At 37.0% G+C, this 17713-nt stretch overlaps 1 protein-coding gene across 1 annotated transcript in view; it reads right to left on the bottom strand.

Moving 5' to 3' along the window:
• The window catches only part of LOC132119590 (protein diaphanous homolog 3-like), a 312651-nt gene that overhangs the window by 147390 nt on the left and 147548 nt on the right, over positions 1-17713 (bottom strand). Inside the window, exons 16-17 of the mRNA XM_059529685.1 lie at positions 14397-14681; positions 10126-10240 (exon numbers count right to left, since the gene is read on the bottom strand). Coding sequence (XP_059385668.1) covers positions 10126-10240; positions 14397-14681 — 400 coding nt within the window. The remainder of the gene's footprint in view (positions 1-10125; positions 10241-14396; positions 14682-17713) is intronic.

The raw sequence follows: 17713 nt of genomic DNA, 5'->3' as shown, positions 1-17713 counted from the left end.
GAGAAATAATAATAATAATAATAAAAATAATAATAATAATACATTTTCTGCATCTGGTTTTGAGACCATGAGTGCATGATGAGTTTTAGTCAACTGGTGAATACCATTTCTTAATCAAATACTTTAATTGTGCTATTTTACCCTCTGTCACCGCATGCACTATAGTCATGATTCTCTCTCATGGGTTTTAGATGGTGCTGGTTAATCTGAGGTGAAGGGGTTCACAATTAAATTAAATCACACACACAGTGTAATTTAATGGCACTCAGTAGTGTAAGATCTATGCAATTATCACTACATATTCTGTAAAACACAAGAGTATATGTAAGAAACAAAATGAACACTAAATTACAGGACTAATGACAGGTGCCCTTGTGCATGTTAACAAGGTGTTTTCACATATGTAGGCAGCATGCATCAACAATTCAATTAATTTAAATTGAAAGTGTGACATTCAGCTTTCTTTCGCCTAAATGCATCTCAACCGAGTCTGTAAGTGTCTTCTACCAGTTTTGTGGGCCAAATGCCTGTAATTACAGGCTTACAGAAACGCAGGTGTGTGAGTGTGTCCATATAAAGAAAATGTTCAATCATATGTCTCTTCAGACTGCATTAGAACTGAACTCTCAGCCAGCAAGTCTCAAAAAGAAAGTAGGAAGGAAGAGGAGAGGGAGAGAAAGATGTGGAGATTAATGCAAATTAACAACAACATGAGTGTAAAGGTGTGCAAAGAGAGACTTAAAGAGCAAGACGAGGAAGAAGTGCAAGCTATGCTTTCATGTTTTAACTAGTATACACGTGATTGCAATAGCAATTATGTAAAACCAATAACAAGTAATGTTTTGCAAAGAAATCAAGGAACATAGAGGGAAAACTTAGTACTAGCAAAACAATGATAGCAAGTTAGCTTTTCCAGCATGTTGAGCTTATCATACACTTATATTACCATTCAAAAGTTTGAGGTTGATAAGATTTTATAATGGTTTTAAAGATGTCTCTTATGCTCACCATTTGATCAAAAATACAGTAAAAGCAGTAATGTTGTAAAGTATCGTTACAATTTAAAATAACTTTTCTATTTAAATTTTTTTTAATCAGTAATTCATTCCTGTGATGGCAAAAAATGAATTTCCAGCAATCATTACTCCAGTTTTTAGTGTCACATGATCCTTCAGAAATCATTCTTATATGCTGATTTGTTGCTCAAGAAGATTTTCATATTATCAATGTTGAAAAGTTCTGTGCTGCTGCTTATATTAAACTGATACTTTTTTTTTTCAAAATACTGTTCAAAGAACAGAATTCAATTGAAATATTTTAAATGTCTTTATCAAACATCTTACTGACCTCAATCTTTTGAACGTAACACTGAAATAAACAAACAGCGTAGAAACAATTTTCACAAAGAAATAGTATTCAATTTCATTTTTAATTACACTGAGATTGTTATGACTAATCTGAATTTATAGAAAGAAAAAAAAATAACCCAGAATCACTCAAACATTGAAAGGTTTCATGGAAAAGAACAGTAAAATAGCTCAATACAGATGAAAAAAAGATGCTGAAACAGGCTAAGAATAAAGGGATGATGAAAGAGACAGACATGCGTCATCTCTCTGATCTTGGGAACCAAGCTCTGTGCCTAACAACAGCAACTACACACATACACACATTAGGAAGCAAATATGCCTATACTATCATTCTGGAATCATTTAGTGAGTGTTAAATGAGCACTATATGAGGTATATTCCTGATCCTGATTGATCTTGAAAGACTCTTTTTTTCTTCATGCAAACCTGCAATTTGCACATAAATTCTCATGTAAAGACTCAGTGGTTTTTGACTGTGTGTGTGCTTTTCTGTGTGAAATTTGGCAGAAATCCAAATTTTCCTTTTCTATGAACATATGGCTACAAAAATCCATTCAGTGTAGATTTGTGTAGACCTGCAGGTTCTCTCCTCCTCATCCCCAATTCTTCCTCCACATCCCATAATCTTTTTCAGGATGGTTGTGAGAGGGCCATCATCGGGGGAACCTGACCTCAGTAAAAGCCATGCAAACTCTGCACAATCTTTGAGCTCTTGTTCACCCTAACCGCCCAGTTACAATCATTTGTTTCAGTCTGGGTTTAGTGATCACTGAGAATCCAGAGTGGGAGCAGTGTAAGCGAAGGTGTGTTTTTCTGTGCTAACTCCATGTTTATCTCATCCTCACACAGTAACACATTCTTCAAACAGCGGAAGAATGCAAAAGTGTGAAGTATGCCGTGAATGCCAGCTTAGCCATGCCAAGCTTTATATCTGAACAGGAATTTACTTTGTGGGCAGATTCTAAGACACATCAGGGAGATGAGCATAACCCTTAAGCACGTTTATGTGAAATGAAGGGATAAGTGTGTGGTTAAAGAAATAGAGGACTGCAGGCTTAATCTGTATCTAGACCAGGGTGATAAAATCAAGGCTTTTATCCATTACTGTTATATTTGCAGTGTGTATGTATCTATCTCCATTACCTATGTCCACATAAACACTGCAGCTAAATACAACTGTGGCTTCTCTTCTGATTGCTTAATCCTATTCTGTAAACACAGACTTAGTTATTCAAGCTGTGACAATTGCATTGAATCAATGTAATCAGGGAAACCAATATCAAACTGCTGATAAATAGTAATAATACTAAAACAAAACAAAACATTAATTGAACACTTAACACAAACTCCTACAACATTTTAATATTAAATTTAGAGCTGAAACAACGAATCGATTTAATCGATTAAAATCGATTATTAAAATAGTTGTCAACTAATTTAGTCATCGATTCGTTGCTAAATAACTTTTATTTGCCGTAAGCGGCTCATTTCGTGCATATTTCAAATCTGCGGTGACCAAAGTGTGGCAGTAATGAGCCACCGGAGGTTTTACTCAGCCAGTACAGCAGGAGAAGTAGCGAATAGCCAATAGCTGGCCTCGTTTTATGTCACGTGCTTCCCGAACAGCGTCTCTGCAGCATTCAGCGTGATGTGAGAGTACTTTACTTTGAGCCTTCAAAAAAAGAAGAGTAACCTGTAAACTCTGCACTACTGAACTGTTTAAGGGGACGTTCACATATCGCGTCTTTTGCGCGCTCATGTTCGTTATTTCCAACACCGCATCGAGTTAAAACATTTCAACTTTTCAGAATGCCGCAAGCGCACCGCGGGTCATGTGACAAGAACTAACCAATCAGCTTCATCCATTCCCGTAACAACGTTAAAAGCTCAGTCAAGATGAAAGGAACAGCTGATCATAGTTGTATATGAATTTCCATTTTGAAATAAATTTAGTAGTAGAGCTACTGCAAGCAATTTTTTGAGCTGCAAATCCATTTATCCTTTGCTGAAATTTCCGCGTCTTCAAGCAGAGAGCACGTCATGGTTGCTTAGCAAAGGCAGGCGCCTCAGGGGCGCTTCTACCCAAGCGCATTGGAAAAAAGGAGAAAGCGCTTCGCCTAGCGTTTTTAGGCGCGATTTGTGAACGGCCCCTAAGACTTTCATTTGTGCAGATTCTCCAGTACAATGTTGTTTGCAAATGTTTAGTCGTAAAAGCTGATAACATTGCTTTTTAACAGTTAACATTTAAAGCTTTACAAACATGTTATGTGATCATTTTGTCGTTAACCAGTTCATAATTCAGTCGTGCAGCCTAATTATGACTGAAGGAGAGAGGTAAATGTTTAAAGATATTTGAAATGCACTTTTTTTAAGTATTCACTGCTCTTTTTCACACAGCAGGTTTTTTGTGTGTGTCCAATTTTTTTTTCTGGACAACCTTCTGATGGATTTTACTTTAAATTGTGAGTTCCATTCAGGTTTCATACCATTGGCACTTTTTTCGAAGGATCGTTTACAATTTCACAGCAAAAGCTATAAAGCTGTTTCCCAGTAAATAATAAAATACAATGCACTGCAATTTTATTCTGTTTTATCCTTATTCTTCATGAAAATATGTTCTGAAAGATTCCTTAAGCTTTGTTCGGGATGTTAAACTACTTTAGGAGCTCTAAGGACTGCCATGGTGAAAACATTATTTGAAATCTCCTTGTGCAATTTGCTAGAGTACGTATGGGTCAGTGTTCTGATTGCAGAAGAGTTTGACAAAGGATTACTAACACAATAAAACAACTCCAGGTATATTTTTGATGAGGATATGACAGTGCAAAATGGTTAAAATCTCTTAAAAATCTATGTTGAAGGATAAAGACCATTTCTTAATAATTTACTTGGGGAAAAAATGGAAAAAACTAAAATATAAGTACATAAACCGATTAATCGATTAATCGTAAAAATAATCGACAGATTAATCGATTATCAAAATAATCGTTAGTTGCAGCCCTAATTAAATTGGTTAAACTGCTGTCGTTCATGCATCATTTTTTCAGCTCTACCAAAACGTTGCCATGTATCACTATTCTACATTATTCTGTACAGTCTGACCAATAACTTAAGGGATTCACAACATTTAAATGTGGATCTCACTCCCAACACATCTCTGCGTATGGCCAACTAAAGCTTTAATTCCTTTTAAAGGAAAGTCTGTGGAATTTATTTAAATATGGCAAACATTGAGCACTGAACTGTTATTGGTATCTGTAAGCACAACAAAATTAGCCAAAATGTTTATTAAACAAAAATGCAAGGACAAGGAATGGGAAGAGTTTTAAGAATGAGGAATTCCAATTCTATGAACCTTTTATATGGGTGCAAATTCTGTGTGGACCAACTATAAGTCTTCTTTAAACAGTCTGTCTTACAGAAAACTACAGCCAAGTTACAACCTACAGTATATAACCAACTAAATAAGGTTTATACATTTTCAGTTAATATGTGACAACCTATTAACTGAACCCAGAAGAAAAACAAAATATGTGCTGAATAAAATGCATCCATCCTACATGAAATCACTTTAAGAACATGACAAAGGACTGGGGATTAGATTACAGTCTCAACAAACTCAATTATGTTTATGCCATATGACCTGGAGAAGACATTGTACCAATAATACCAACTCACTAGCTGGATCTATTTCACACCATTTCATCCACCAGTAATTTGTCAACTTGTGAACCAAGGGTCATATTACACAACACTGGCTATTTTCCACCTTCTGGTGAAGTATTGTTTCAGGTTACAATCTGACAGTTTTTGTAGGTTGTTATGAGGACAATAGCACCACCAGAGTAGCACTCCCCTGGGATGTCCCACCAGCCGTTCAGCTCAGCAACACCGCCTGGGCACCTGCTCCCACAGGAAGAGCCACATCTGGAGGGGTAGGTGGAGGAGAGATTTGGCCCCTGCAGATGTTACCTTCTCATAGAGGCTACAACACCTGCACTCACACACTAAGCAAGCATGACAGATGACATACATAAAAAAATCACACATAGCTCACACACTCACACCTGCTCCCTCACTCATTCAAGTCAATGGGGACGCGGCAGAGTCATCTGACAAGAGGGACACGCTCGCCTCAGAACTCACAATATTCCAAGAAAATAACTAGTCATTAAAAGCAGCAAAAATCATACTGTTAAAAACACTTGCACTCTCGTCTTCTTTCTATTATTTCGGGGGAAAAAAATTAAACTTCAGATAAACACAAAGAATAAATAAATAGAGAAGTGTCAGATTTATAATGAAAAAGTTCACCAAAACGCTTGTTTGTCTGCTTTAATAACAGCATTTTCAGCATCATAAATAATAGCGCTGGATCTTGCATTTATTTATTTTCACGTCAAATGGTTTGTTTCCTTTTTGTGTGCAGGATCGATGTTGTTCTTTTCTAAACAATTCTTTTCTACTGTATGACACAGCAGTATGGTGCAATACAATACTAAAATATAATACTTTACAATCCTGCAAAGCGGTGATAGCATGGTGTCTATTTAATACAAATGAAGCAATAGGAGGTTCAGCCAATAAAAGCCCTATAAGAGGACCATATAATACATTTCTTTAGCTTTTTTAATGTCTTGGTCTGACAAACATTCTTACATTTTATTATAGTTATTCTGGTGTTTGGGAATAATTGTATCTACCCTACTTGTTAAATGACTGTGACTGAGAAATCTTTGAACACTGAACAGTTGAATTGACACTGTTATTGTATAGATTTTGGCAGTAGTATATACCAATAAGGATTCAACTGAGAAATCAAACGTTTTCAAAATAAGCTTAAAACGCATTCATAATCAATTCTTATAGTTCAAAAGACAACATTTTCTAAAAATTACTAGTGTCATGAACAATTCGGTTTGCCTGTCGAGTTGAGTCGACCACATGTGGTTTATAATGCCTGGTCAAAAAAAATGCCCAATCAGTAAGAAAACATTATTAAACATAGGCTAAGCTAGCAAGCTAATCGGCTAATGGCTAAGCTAGTATGCGGAGTGAACAGCTTGGAAAACTTGTTCAATAGTATTGGTTATATACAACCCTTCCAAAGTGTTTTTTTTGTTGTTGTTTTTTTTTTAAGAAGTCTCTTATGTTCACCAAAGCTGCATTTATTCGATCAAAAACAGCAAAAAAATAATAATATTGTGAAATGTTAAAAGAATAATGTTAAAATTTGTTACAAAAACTTAAATGTTTAAAATAATTGTTATTTTTAAATATATTTTAAAATGCCACATGATCCTAACAGAAACCATTTTACTATGCTGATTTGCTGCTCAGGAAACATTTCTTTTTATTATTAGCAGTGTTCTGAAACTTTTTTACAGAGTTTTAAAATAACAGTTTTAGATTTTTTGCTGTATAAATGTAGAAGTCTTTATTGTAATTTTCAATTAATTTAATGCATCCTAGATAAATGAAAGTATTCATTGCTTTAAAAAACTGAACTACATTTTGAACAATAGTGTAAACTATTTCAAAAGTTCTTTTAGAAAGTGGAATTGTGTTCAGATTCTAGCTGAAGTCAATGAATGTCTGGATCAAAATATCAGTATCAAAGAACAAACCCTATGTTCCTTTTAAAGAGGAAAAAGTTGTCCAAAAAAACGGAAAAAAAAACTTATAACATTATATAAAACTATTAAAACATGAAGTTGGTCAAGTGAGTGACCAAATATAACAACTTCCACAATATTTTTTCTCATACAGATTCTTCCTGCACTCTTCTACTATGGTTCCTTGGACACCCTGTACTCAAACTGCCAATGGCAATGAGAAAGACAAAGAGCTTTCTGACTGATGGATAATTTAGCAAGTTGTGAAAAACTGCATATGGTAGTATCAGGCCAGCAGATTGCAGGGCATGTTTTTGTGTGTTGGCTCAATTCCAGCAATCACTCAGTGGTCCAACAATGGCCTAGATCATTGTGATAGAGGGCTGATGAAAGTCAGAGGCAGGGCAAGCTCGCTCTATTAAGCCGCTGCTGGTGATTGTTTCCTGCATGTGCTGCTTTGACGGGAAGAGTATGAGGCAAAATAGCAGGACTTTATCAGATTTCACACTGTAAAATAACAATGGCCAGCACAGCAACAGCAGAGAACAGCGAGCAGAAAATAAATATTTTATATTAAGTAGAAGTCTTGATTCTACTGGTTAATGTTTAATTGGGCTCCAGATGTCAGTGCGCTTAAGGGAAATTAAGAGCTTGAGAAACGGGATGAAGAGCAGCGAGTAGTACACCGTCCTTTCGGATGCTATCCTGACGCGAGGATTGAAGACGTTAGCTTCTGCTCCTTAAAGATAAGCAATGAATAAATAAAACTGAAACAAAAGCACTCGCTGCAGCTCCCAAACACACTTGATGAGGATTGAAAGGAGACAGAGGAGAGGAGTCCATCTGCGAGTGAGATGTGAAAGAACTCTGATGGGCCCCTGGGTGACCAGAGATGCTGTGCGATTGGTTTGTTCAGAGGAAATCTGGATTCCGGCTGTCATGAGTTCTGTAACCACATGAGGGAACACGGCGTTCTCTGGCCTTAAGTAAAGTGAAGTGGAATCTGACAGGTTGTCTTCATTTCTCAAGGACTGGAGAGCATATGACTGACAGGACCAAATCCTGCTTCGGGTTGAGAGGCAGAGCCAGTCTATAACACCCATCTAAGAACTCGAACCTAGACGGAGCTGTTAGTAAAAGCAAAGCAGGTCAATCTTGTGCAAAGCAGAAGTATTGCAATTAACACATAGCTAATAACCACTTGGCATATCTAACACTTACTATAATCAATGTCTTCAAAAGCTGTTTTTTTTTCAAGCATTCTGATATCAAAGACTAAAACAATGATATGCCAACAAGGGACCACCTTCCAAATATAAAAGTTTTATTATTATTACTGTTGATGTAAAGATGTTAAACCAAAAAAAAAAAAAAAAAAAAAATTTGTTCTTATCCATACAGTTTTCTGGCTGCCACTGGTTAGCCGTTGTCTTAACAACCAGTTGTCGTACTGTAAAGTCACACTGAATTTATCGTATTTACTATCTGTGTGTACTGTAGAGTCTCTCTGGCACATTGTTCTACTTTGGTCATCTCAGTTAAAGTGATCTAGAATGACATTACACAGAATAAAAAGAAACACGCTTAGTTCAAAGCCTTCTCTTACAACAAAAAACCCTCCAAAGCATCCGGTTGTGAGTTCGAGGGAAACTCATTAAAAAGTTTTTCATTTAAGTTCAAAAGAAAGAAAAGAAAACGGACAGATAAAACAGCTTAGAAGAAAGTGTGGAGGTGGAAAGTCACAATGAGGAAGAGGAACTTTGTTTACCTGATGAGGCTGAGGATGATGCTTGTTCGCATAATTAAAGTATGATTTGCCAGCATGTAAAATAACTGCCTCACACACAATTTAAATAATCTGACAACCTTGTAAAACACTTTCACCATTTGCCCTGTTGAAGCTAGACGCCTTGAACTGTGTGCATAATTCAAGGTTTGGTCGCATAACATCGTCCCTGTGGGTTCTGAGACAGGCGGAAGACAGAATGAGATATCTGCATACGGAGCAAGGTAGTGACAGGTAGACAATGCTGATATGAATAATTGAAAGAAAAGAAAAAAAACAAATAAAGCAACATGCCGGAGCAGTTCAAAACAAGATAAATGTAAATAAATCATCAGTAGGGGAAGGGACTAGAGAGCGAGAGGGGGAGAGGGATCTTAATTATCTTGTGGCTGTTTTAATGTTTAAATGACTGAATCCAAAACCTTGTTATAGGTGCAAAACCAATTTCTGGTGTGCCTAACTCCTTTCCCTTTATTTAGTGTCTGTGTGTGGGTAGCGGTACAGAAACCCAATAGTAACAGTAGCAGGCAACGGTCCTGTCAAACCGTTAGAGGGAATATCAAAAATAAAACCGTTTCTGACATCAGTTTGTGAGTGAGTGTCTAAAGCTCACATAGTCAAGTCAAGGACAGTTACAAGTCCGACTGATGAAGGTAGAATATTTTGAAAGCTGATTCTTGGGGCAAAAAAAAAAATTTTCCCAATTGAATAGGGTTCATTATATGCTTGTACTTTCCACACAGCCTCAACAGCCCAAAAAAGCACAGAAAACTGCATGACGGAGAGAAAAAATGCATATACAACACAATGACAGAAATTTCCTCAAATACATTTGAATGCCTCAAGAAAATGTAACTACCAACATAAAACATTCCAAAACTTAAGCTTAAAGCTAAAAACATCATGAACTTAAAATTAAACAGGCTTTTATGATGATATCTATGGAGTTCTTTATTTGCAGTTAGGTTCTAATATAGTTTTGTGCTGTCCCATTCTTCAAAATCAGCCTCTTTGTAGAGCTGTTTTATATTATGAAACATTAACTAAACAATATGAGCTGAAATGAGCCACAAAGTGTGAAGGTCAGACTGAAGCGAAAGCGTCAGCAATCTGTTTCTAACAGTGCAATTGTTTAGAAAGATATGCAGAGCAACAGGTGCTACACAGGAAAAATTCATGGTTAGCTTCTCTTATGTTTTGAAGCAGTAGTATCTGTCCTTCTTATACTTCACAATGGCTAGAAAGGCCCAAGGTTCTAAAAAACAAAAGTGCTGACCATCTAAGAAATGTTGATTATGCGACTGCAGTACAGTATTTATCCAGTGACTACACAGAAGCGTTAACATTGACTTACCAGCTCTCAGTGTGCTGAAGGTGATGGCGAGCCTGGACAGCAGGTCCTCATTCTCGTAACGGTCCTCTTTGGCGATGACCCAAAAACAGTTCTCGGACATCTCCTGGGGTGAGATCTGCACAGAAACAGAAAACAAAGAAAGAAAATATATATAATCATGGCCTGACATCATCATGACACATCATTAGGGCTGTCAAAATTGCTCAAAATTGACATTCGAATATTCCCTCTAAAAAATACACGAATATTCGAACTATTCGAACATCTGGTTGCGCATGTTGTCAATGACGCGCATTACGTCAATAACAGGCAAAAATAATACAAAGAGACATAACTACTTGTATAGATAGTCTATTTAAGTTTAAACATATATGACAACGTATTACCTAGACAAAAACAAGGAAATGAACTAATGGCCAAGACTGCAGACCTCACGCTCTCTCACCCTCACGTTCTCTGCGCATAATGGTTTAAATGAACAAACACATTTTTGTGCAAGCAAATTAAGGTCGCGACTGTTGTCCCAAATATAGCAGGCTTCACTCAGTGATTGAAACAAATATTATTAATATTAATTTAAGTTTTACAGCATATAGAACTGACATTGAATGCTCCGAGTGAGCTGTGCTGTGGTAAACATGGAACTTTTCCTTGACATGAAACGATAAATAATCAAACCTCGGATCCATTGCTTGACAGAACTCCCCGAAGCGTGCCCCATCCGCGATACCGATCGGTCTCATGTCCTTAAAAATGAACGAAATTATCCGTTATGGCCTCTTGTCGTTTTGCAGACAAAGTGCTTGCGGCGGGCGATGCAAAGTAACGTTAAGTGTCAAGACGTGACTGTTTAGCTGGAGTTCCACACATTATGCCATGCTCATTTGGGTGCACATTTGTACACCATGTTGCTAGTGGTCGAATGGTATGCTAACTGTATCTTAAACAGCTTGCATACAACAATCTCGCGGGTCAACAATTTTACCTCATTTTCTCTGCTGCGGTCGAGTTGGGCTCTGCACTTGCTGGCATCTTCCATGAAGACGCGTCAACTTTCAGCAGTGATGCTGTGCCAGACAGTGCGACTCCTGTGAGGCTGTGACCTGTCCCTGAACCCTCAGGCACTCGCAAAGCAGACAACCACGCCTCTACTACCACGGGCCTTTTTTTCCACATTTTTCTTTTATTCGAATATTAATTTTCACCTTCGAAATTCGTTTTTTAAAAACTATTCGAATACATATTCGAATTTAGAATATTCGTTGACAGCCCTACACATCATGGGAGGTCAGGATGCTGGAGCTGCTAGGCAACATGATGCATCCAAACAGTGAGGTGGTTTATGAAAAAGTAAAGAGGAAACCTATTCAAATATTCATACTGTGTTCTATCGCTGCTCTTTATTTTGTTCTCTTACATGTCAGTGTATGTGACATCTTAATGCAGCCCTGGAGAGGCTCAATCTCAGTCGTCTCAGTACATGAAAACACAGGGCCGAGATCTCCAGTCACACAGCACCACACACAGGCCACACACACGCACTCACACATGCACGCCTAAAACAGCCATGAAGCACTGCACTGAGGGAGCACAAACTGGTGATCATCATTTAAGGGGGAAAAAGCAACAAAAACAAATTAGTGAAAAAAGTAGCACGGAAGGAAATAAAGAAAGGAGGAACCAAATGAAATGAAAAGTAACAAAAGGAAAGAAGGAAGAAAGTAAAGAAACAAAAGTAGCACTATACTATGGAAGTCAATGGCTACAGTCAACTGTTTGGTTACCTAGATTGTTTCACAAATATATTCTTTTATGCTCAACAGAAGAAACTCATACAGGTTTATCACTACATGAGGATGAGTAAATGACTTTTATTTTTTGTTTCATTCATAAGAAAGTAAAGACTACAAACAGTGTTTTAGTGCTGTTCTAAGATCTAATCTGTCGCAGTTTATCATTTCATTCAGAAATAGGCATAATATCCACACAAAATGTTGACAAACATTATTATAAACACTATAAACATAGCTAGGCTATTTTAGTTTCCCTGACTCCACAACAAAGCCTTTCAATTAACAGTATTAAGAAAAGAACAAGAATTAAAAATATAAGAAGCTATAGCAATATAAACAACAAGCCAAAACGAATTAATTTTAGGCTAAAACGAAACTGAAACCAACGTTGGGTCTCTCATTTGACACAAAATCAAATGTTTCCGTATTCACAATTGATTTCAAATGGCAAATTATTATTTATTACGTAGCCTACTTCGTGTTCCAATAATCTTCATAAAAACAAAATGTTTTGCTTAACATCATGGCAGTACTGTGATAACTGAGCAGTGTTATTTTTTTGTTTTTTTTTTCATGTTTGACTGACTGTATTTTATGATGATAATGAACAGGCTGCCTTGTCAAGGCTGCAAAGCTTAAAGGTGCAATAGGAGATCTTGGAAAATGCTAACATTAGCCTGATAGCACTGAAAGCGAACGTCCCACCCTGCCTGCAATCGCTGTCCAAAGCCATGCACCCTGAACGCAAAGCGAAGTTAACTTCTGCTCGGGGATAAGGGAGCAATGAACACCTTGTAGGGATCATATCGATAGGAACACATTTCATTCACGTAGCTCACATCGAACAAGTTGGTCATCCTATTCGGTTGTGATAAATTAAAATAAAATTACATTTATGCATTTAGCAGACGCTTTTGTCTAAAGCGACTTACAGTGCATTTGGGCTAACATTTTTTTTACCTAACATGTGTTCCCAGGGACTCGAACCCACAACCTTGCGCTGCTAACGCAATGCTCTACCACTTGAGCCACAGGAACACAATAACTAAGTAACTAATAACTTAAACTTAATAACTGATAACTAAGTGAGGCATGCAAAATATGTGCGCAAGCACTAGAATTGGGAACTGCTGGGCTACATCATGTGTCAGCCTTTGTTAACTGACTAGCTGCCCAAATCCACTTTCATTATCAGCGTTTATTTGCGCAGCTAGTCAGTTAACAACGGCTCTGTGTAGTAACAGCTGCTCTATGTGAAATCATGCATCTGAGGGAATTTACTGCTGATTAGAGAACCGGCTTCACTGACGAGATGCGCATTAATGATCGGCCGATCTTGATCGGTGAACCCCTAATCTGGTTTCCTTTCATACAGCACAAAAATTAACCGTTAATTATATACATATATATAGCCAAACTTGATTATGTTTTTCTTCCTCTCGTTTTCTGCACATGTAAAATGAATCCCCGGGAAACAAATGTTAGTGTTTTCAATAGGTCACAGAGACTTATCCTTTCTAATTTTATTCAATTCTAATTTAAAATAGTCTTGTCAGTTAACGGTTAATAATCAGTTAACAAGCGTTGGTTGTCAGTTAGAAAAAATAAACAAAATTAACATCCCTATATGGTAACATTTGGAGCTAGCAGAACATTGTGGGATGATCGGTTTAATGGAGTCTTCTTGTTGAGGTAAAGACCGAAAGGGTAATCAATGAGACCAGCTGTGCTAATGAACAGACCTCACACTCCTGCCAAATACCTGAGCCAATAACAACTCTTCAAATCTGCTCCATGAGGACATGTACAAAGAAATCAAATGCTCAGTAACTGACTGAACATAAGCCTGAAGAGCAGCCTCTTAGTGGAAGTGATTAACCCATGTGTCCAACCACGTGTCTGATTAAGCGAACATGTGCTGCTACGTTCTTCCCCTCTGACATGTTCCCATGGTGCACCAGTTGTCTTGTCTTTGGCTTCCTGAGCTGCAAAACTCTTGTTAATGAGTGATAAAAGTCTTAGGTCAAGAGCCATAATTTTGTATGGTGGCAGTTTCTCAAGCAGCTGTTCAAAAAAATCTACCGTGTCCTCCTAATGGCTAATTACAAACAGGTTTTGAATGAAATGAAGCATATGGTGGGTTCTTTAAAAAAATCTGTATAATGGTGGCAAAAAGGACAAATATTAAATATTAATCGTAATGTTATAAACTAACACAACTCTAAAGACATCGTGCTGCAACATCTTCCAAGAAACCAGAGCAGGCAGTCGTACAGTAAAGGGTGATCCTTCACAACAGAGCAACATTTGCTGTAATGACACTTGGCAGGAAAGTTTTCTTTGGTTACTTCACAAACATCTGTCCTTTTATGCTGCTGTCGCCACCATATTTGAGCACCAAAGGCGAATTCTGTCCTGTAAAGATTTAACTGAAGTTAAAGACTAAAGAAAAGTTATTAACGGTACAGAAAATGTTACCTTTGACCAATTGAGGCGCTTAATGGAAGTCTCTGGCTTGAATTCCTTCTTGGGTTTGAGGCCAAAAGGCAATATGAGTTGGATTGTGGAGGATATCAGCGTGGCCAACCCCAGAGGAGGAGGTGGTGGTGGAGGCATCCCAGGCATGGAGGCACAAACTGGTGGAGGTGGTGGAGGTGGAGGGGGTGGTGGAGCTTGAGTTCCAGGAGCAGGTGGGGGAAGAGGTGGGGCATTGGGACATAAGGAAGAGGCAGTTGAAGACAAGGCCACTGGAACTGCTCCAAACTATGAAAACAAACAGCAGATACATGCTCCATATGAATTCAGCCCCTGTTTCTAAAATGACTTTAAAACAATCACTACTGTTCAAAAACTTGGGCTAGTAAGATGATAATAGATGATAAATTGATAGAAAAACATTGTACTTCCAGTTTGAGACATTTCATTTAGTAGTTTAATTAGTGATGCACCGATCATGATTATTTATGGCCGATTTCTTTTTAAAGCTAATTTATTTATTGGTTATTTGTTCTATAACAAGCAAACCGGCCTTTAAAAAAAGTGATAAACACTTATAAATACCACTTTATATAGAGGTAAGTGGAGAAGAAAATGCAATTGCTATCAAAACTTTAGACAGTCAGTTCCCCTCAGTGAAACATTCATATAACCCCTCACTCCCAATTCAGTATTTATATTTTCTTGCTGTATTTCGTGAAGAGTGAGCTTGCTATGTCAGCTACATTATTTTCTCCACTTCAGCTACTCTGGCCTCTGTTAAAGTCCTGTTTACAGACTCAGGTATGATGCATTTTTCTTTATCACTGTCTCAGTAGCTCCCAAGAATAACAAAAAAATAAGTACAAAAAATACAGTATAAAGAATGGAGAAATGTAATGTATTTTTGTACTTATATTTCTGTTATTTTTAGGAGCTACTGGAACAGTGATAAAGATCTACCAGTCGATTGTGATCAATGGGTTGGCAAGCACTGTTCTATAGGATAAATAGAAAGTTCAAAAGAACAGCATTTATTAGAAATAAAAATATTTTGTAACATTACAAGTGTCTATCACCTTTTAATCAACCTCACACATTTTTGCTGAATACAAATTTATTTTAATTTTTTTATGTACTGACCCCACACCTTTGAAAAGTATTGGAGTAACAATTCACAATAAGGTTCAGTTCAGTTAATGATGTTAATGCAGTAAGTATTATGAACTAACAATGAACAATAGTTTTGTTAACACATGAATTAATGCAAATTGTAGTTTTAAATTAATATGAACTTACAATGATATATACTATAAACCACATTGTTCATTGTTAATTCATGATACTAAAATTAATGTTAACAAATGTAACAGTAACCATGAACAGCTAAAGATTTGCAATAAATAATGAAAAATAAACAAAAAAATTAACCACACTGTAAGAAAATGACAGAAGAAAATGAAAGGAAAGCAGTAAGGGAAAAAAAACTAACAAAAAAGGACAAAATGACAACAAATGAAAACAAAAGGGAATTTATGCTAATATTTAAGCTTCTGTGCTAACATACGAACCATAAATCTATTTATGCTTCTAAAAACAAGTTTGAATCCTGCTGGCCCAGTAGCAGTGCACTTCTGCGTGATGTCATGATGTAGTGGTGAAGTTTCAGTGCAAGTAAAAAGAAAGTTTCCAGGTCTGATCACTGTAAGAATCCATAACCAGTTGCATCATTGAGCAAAGTCCTTAAACCCTATGTAACTTCAGAGGAATCATCCCTGCAATAAACTCATACCAATAAACTGGCAATATCAGAATAACAAAATAAAAATAAAAGATCCTATGAGGTGTAAGGTTACATTTGTGTACAACAGAGACCTACAGTACCTGTCCTTCCAGATTTACTCAGGCAGGTAAGTAAATATAAAAGATTAATAAGACCATAACCCTTTCCTCGCTCAAAACACCTCCACATCAAACATTCAGAGAAAACAAGTACGATACATTACTCTGGTGTATTCACACCATTCATCCTGACTGGCAAACAGCTACAAGAGTGGGCGGGGGTGGGGAGTGGGGGGTGAAGGATTTATTGTACAAGTATGTGTGCTCTAATTCACACTGCGTGCATGCCAGCCTCTAGATAATTCAAGGCTAAGAGTCAGCATGACTGAGAATTGTGGAGAATTGACTGGGTGATTACGTTTTGCATTGCTGAAAACGATCGTACCCCAAAAAGATGGATCAGCTTAACTGCCTGCACTCCAAACTTTCACTTCGCTCATTGGCCACCATTATTTAGGAATCGATCAGCTCTATCGACGATAGCCCGGTGAGCCAAAAAGCAATTGATCAAACAAACTGTTCAGTTGATGCCCTATTTGTCATGTCAGTGTGAGGGGTTTGGGATCCCTTTAAAAAAAATAAAAATAAACAACAACAACAATGACGATGACGAAGAACAGTCTCGAGTCTGAGGAAAGAGTGGAGGAGAGGGGTACAGACATAAAGCCAGGTTAGCCAGAAAGTAAAGAAAACAAAGAGAAACTTCATTGTGCAGTAGTGTCACAGCTACTATAAATCAATGCTACAGTGTTAAAAACTCTTGATATGTGGTTGGAAACGTGCAATCAAGAGTTTTTGCCATTATCTATTGTTATCCTTGTGTGAAATGCTGATACAATAATCTTAATATATGCAGAAGAAATATTCAGAATTGGCTCATAAAAACCAAACAGCCGATACTTTACTAATATCGTGCCAATACATTATGAACCCCTTCTTTGTATTGTACAACAAAATTCATTACACAAAAATAATAATCATAATAATTTGAAAACATTTTTAAAAGAAAGTAAGCATATATAAAGTAATAAAAATGATTTTTTTTTTGTTTGTTTGTTCAAAAGACACAGGCTCTGATTTAATGACTGAATATGGACGAGCTAAGATCAGGTCTTTAGACCAGTATGATGCTCTTATAGCAGCTGTTCATGGTAAAATAGAGACAACATTAGGGCAGATTGTGCCAGTCTCTATTAGAGAGAAGCACAAAAGCTGTAAACAAGTTTGATGTCAGCTAAAAAAAGAACTAAAATCTTTTTGTAGAGAAGGGGCATGATCAGTATACTTGGCACAAAATCTCTTTAAAAATGAAATAATGTGAGGACGTGAGGTTATTCTGTTCATTATTATGATAGTTTAGTGCTAGAATTGTGTATTAGGGACTGGGGGACGTTTGTGTAATCTATTAACTGTAATTGATCAAGATGGTGCCACGAATGGCAGCCACGCCGCTGAGCTCTGCAATTCTTCTGCTGTTT

Source organism: Carassius carassius, chromosome 38 (assembly GCF_963082965.1).
Source record: "Carassius carassius chromosome 38, fCarCar2.1, whole genome shotgun sequence".
Classification (NCBI taxonomy): Eukaryota; Metazoa; Chordata; class Actinopteri; order Cypriniformes; family Cyprinidae; genus Carassius; species Carassius carassius.
This window is presented reverse-complemented; position numbering and strand designations above follow the sequence as displayed.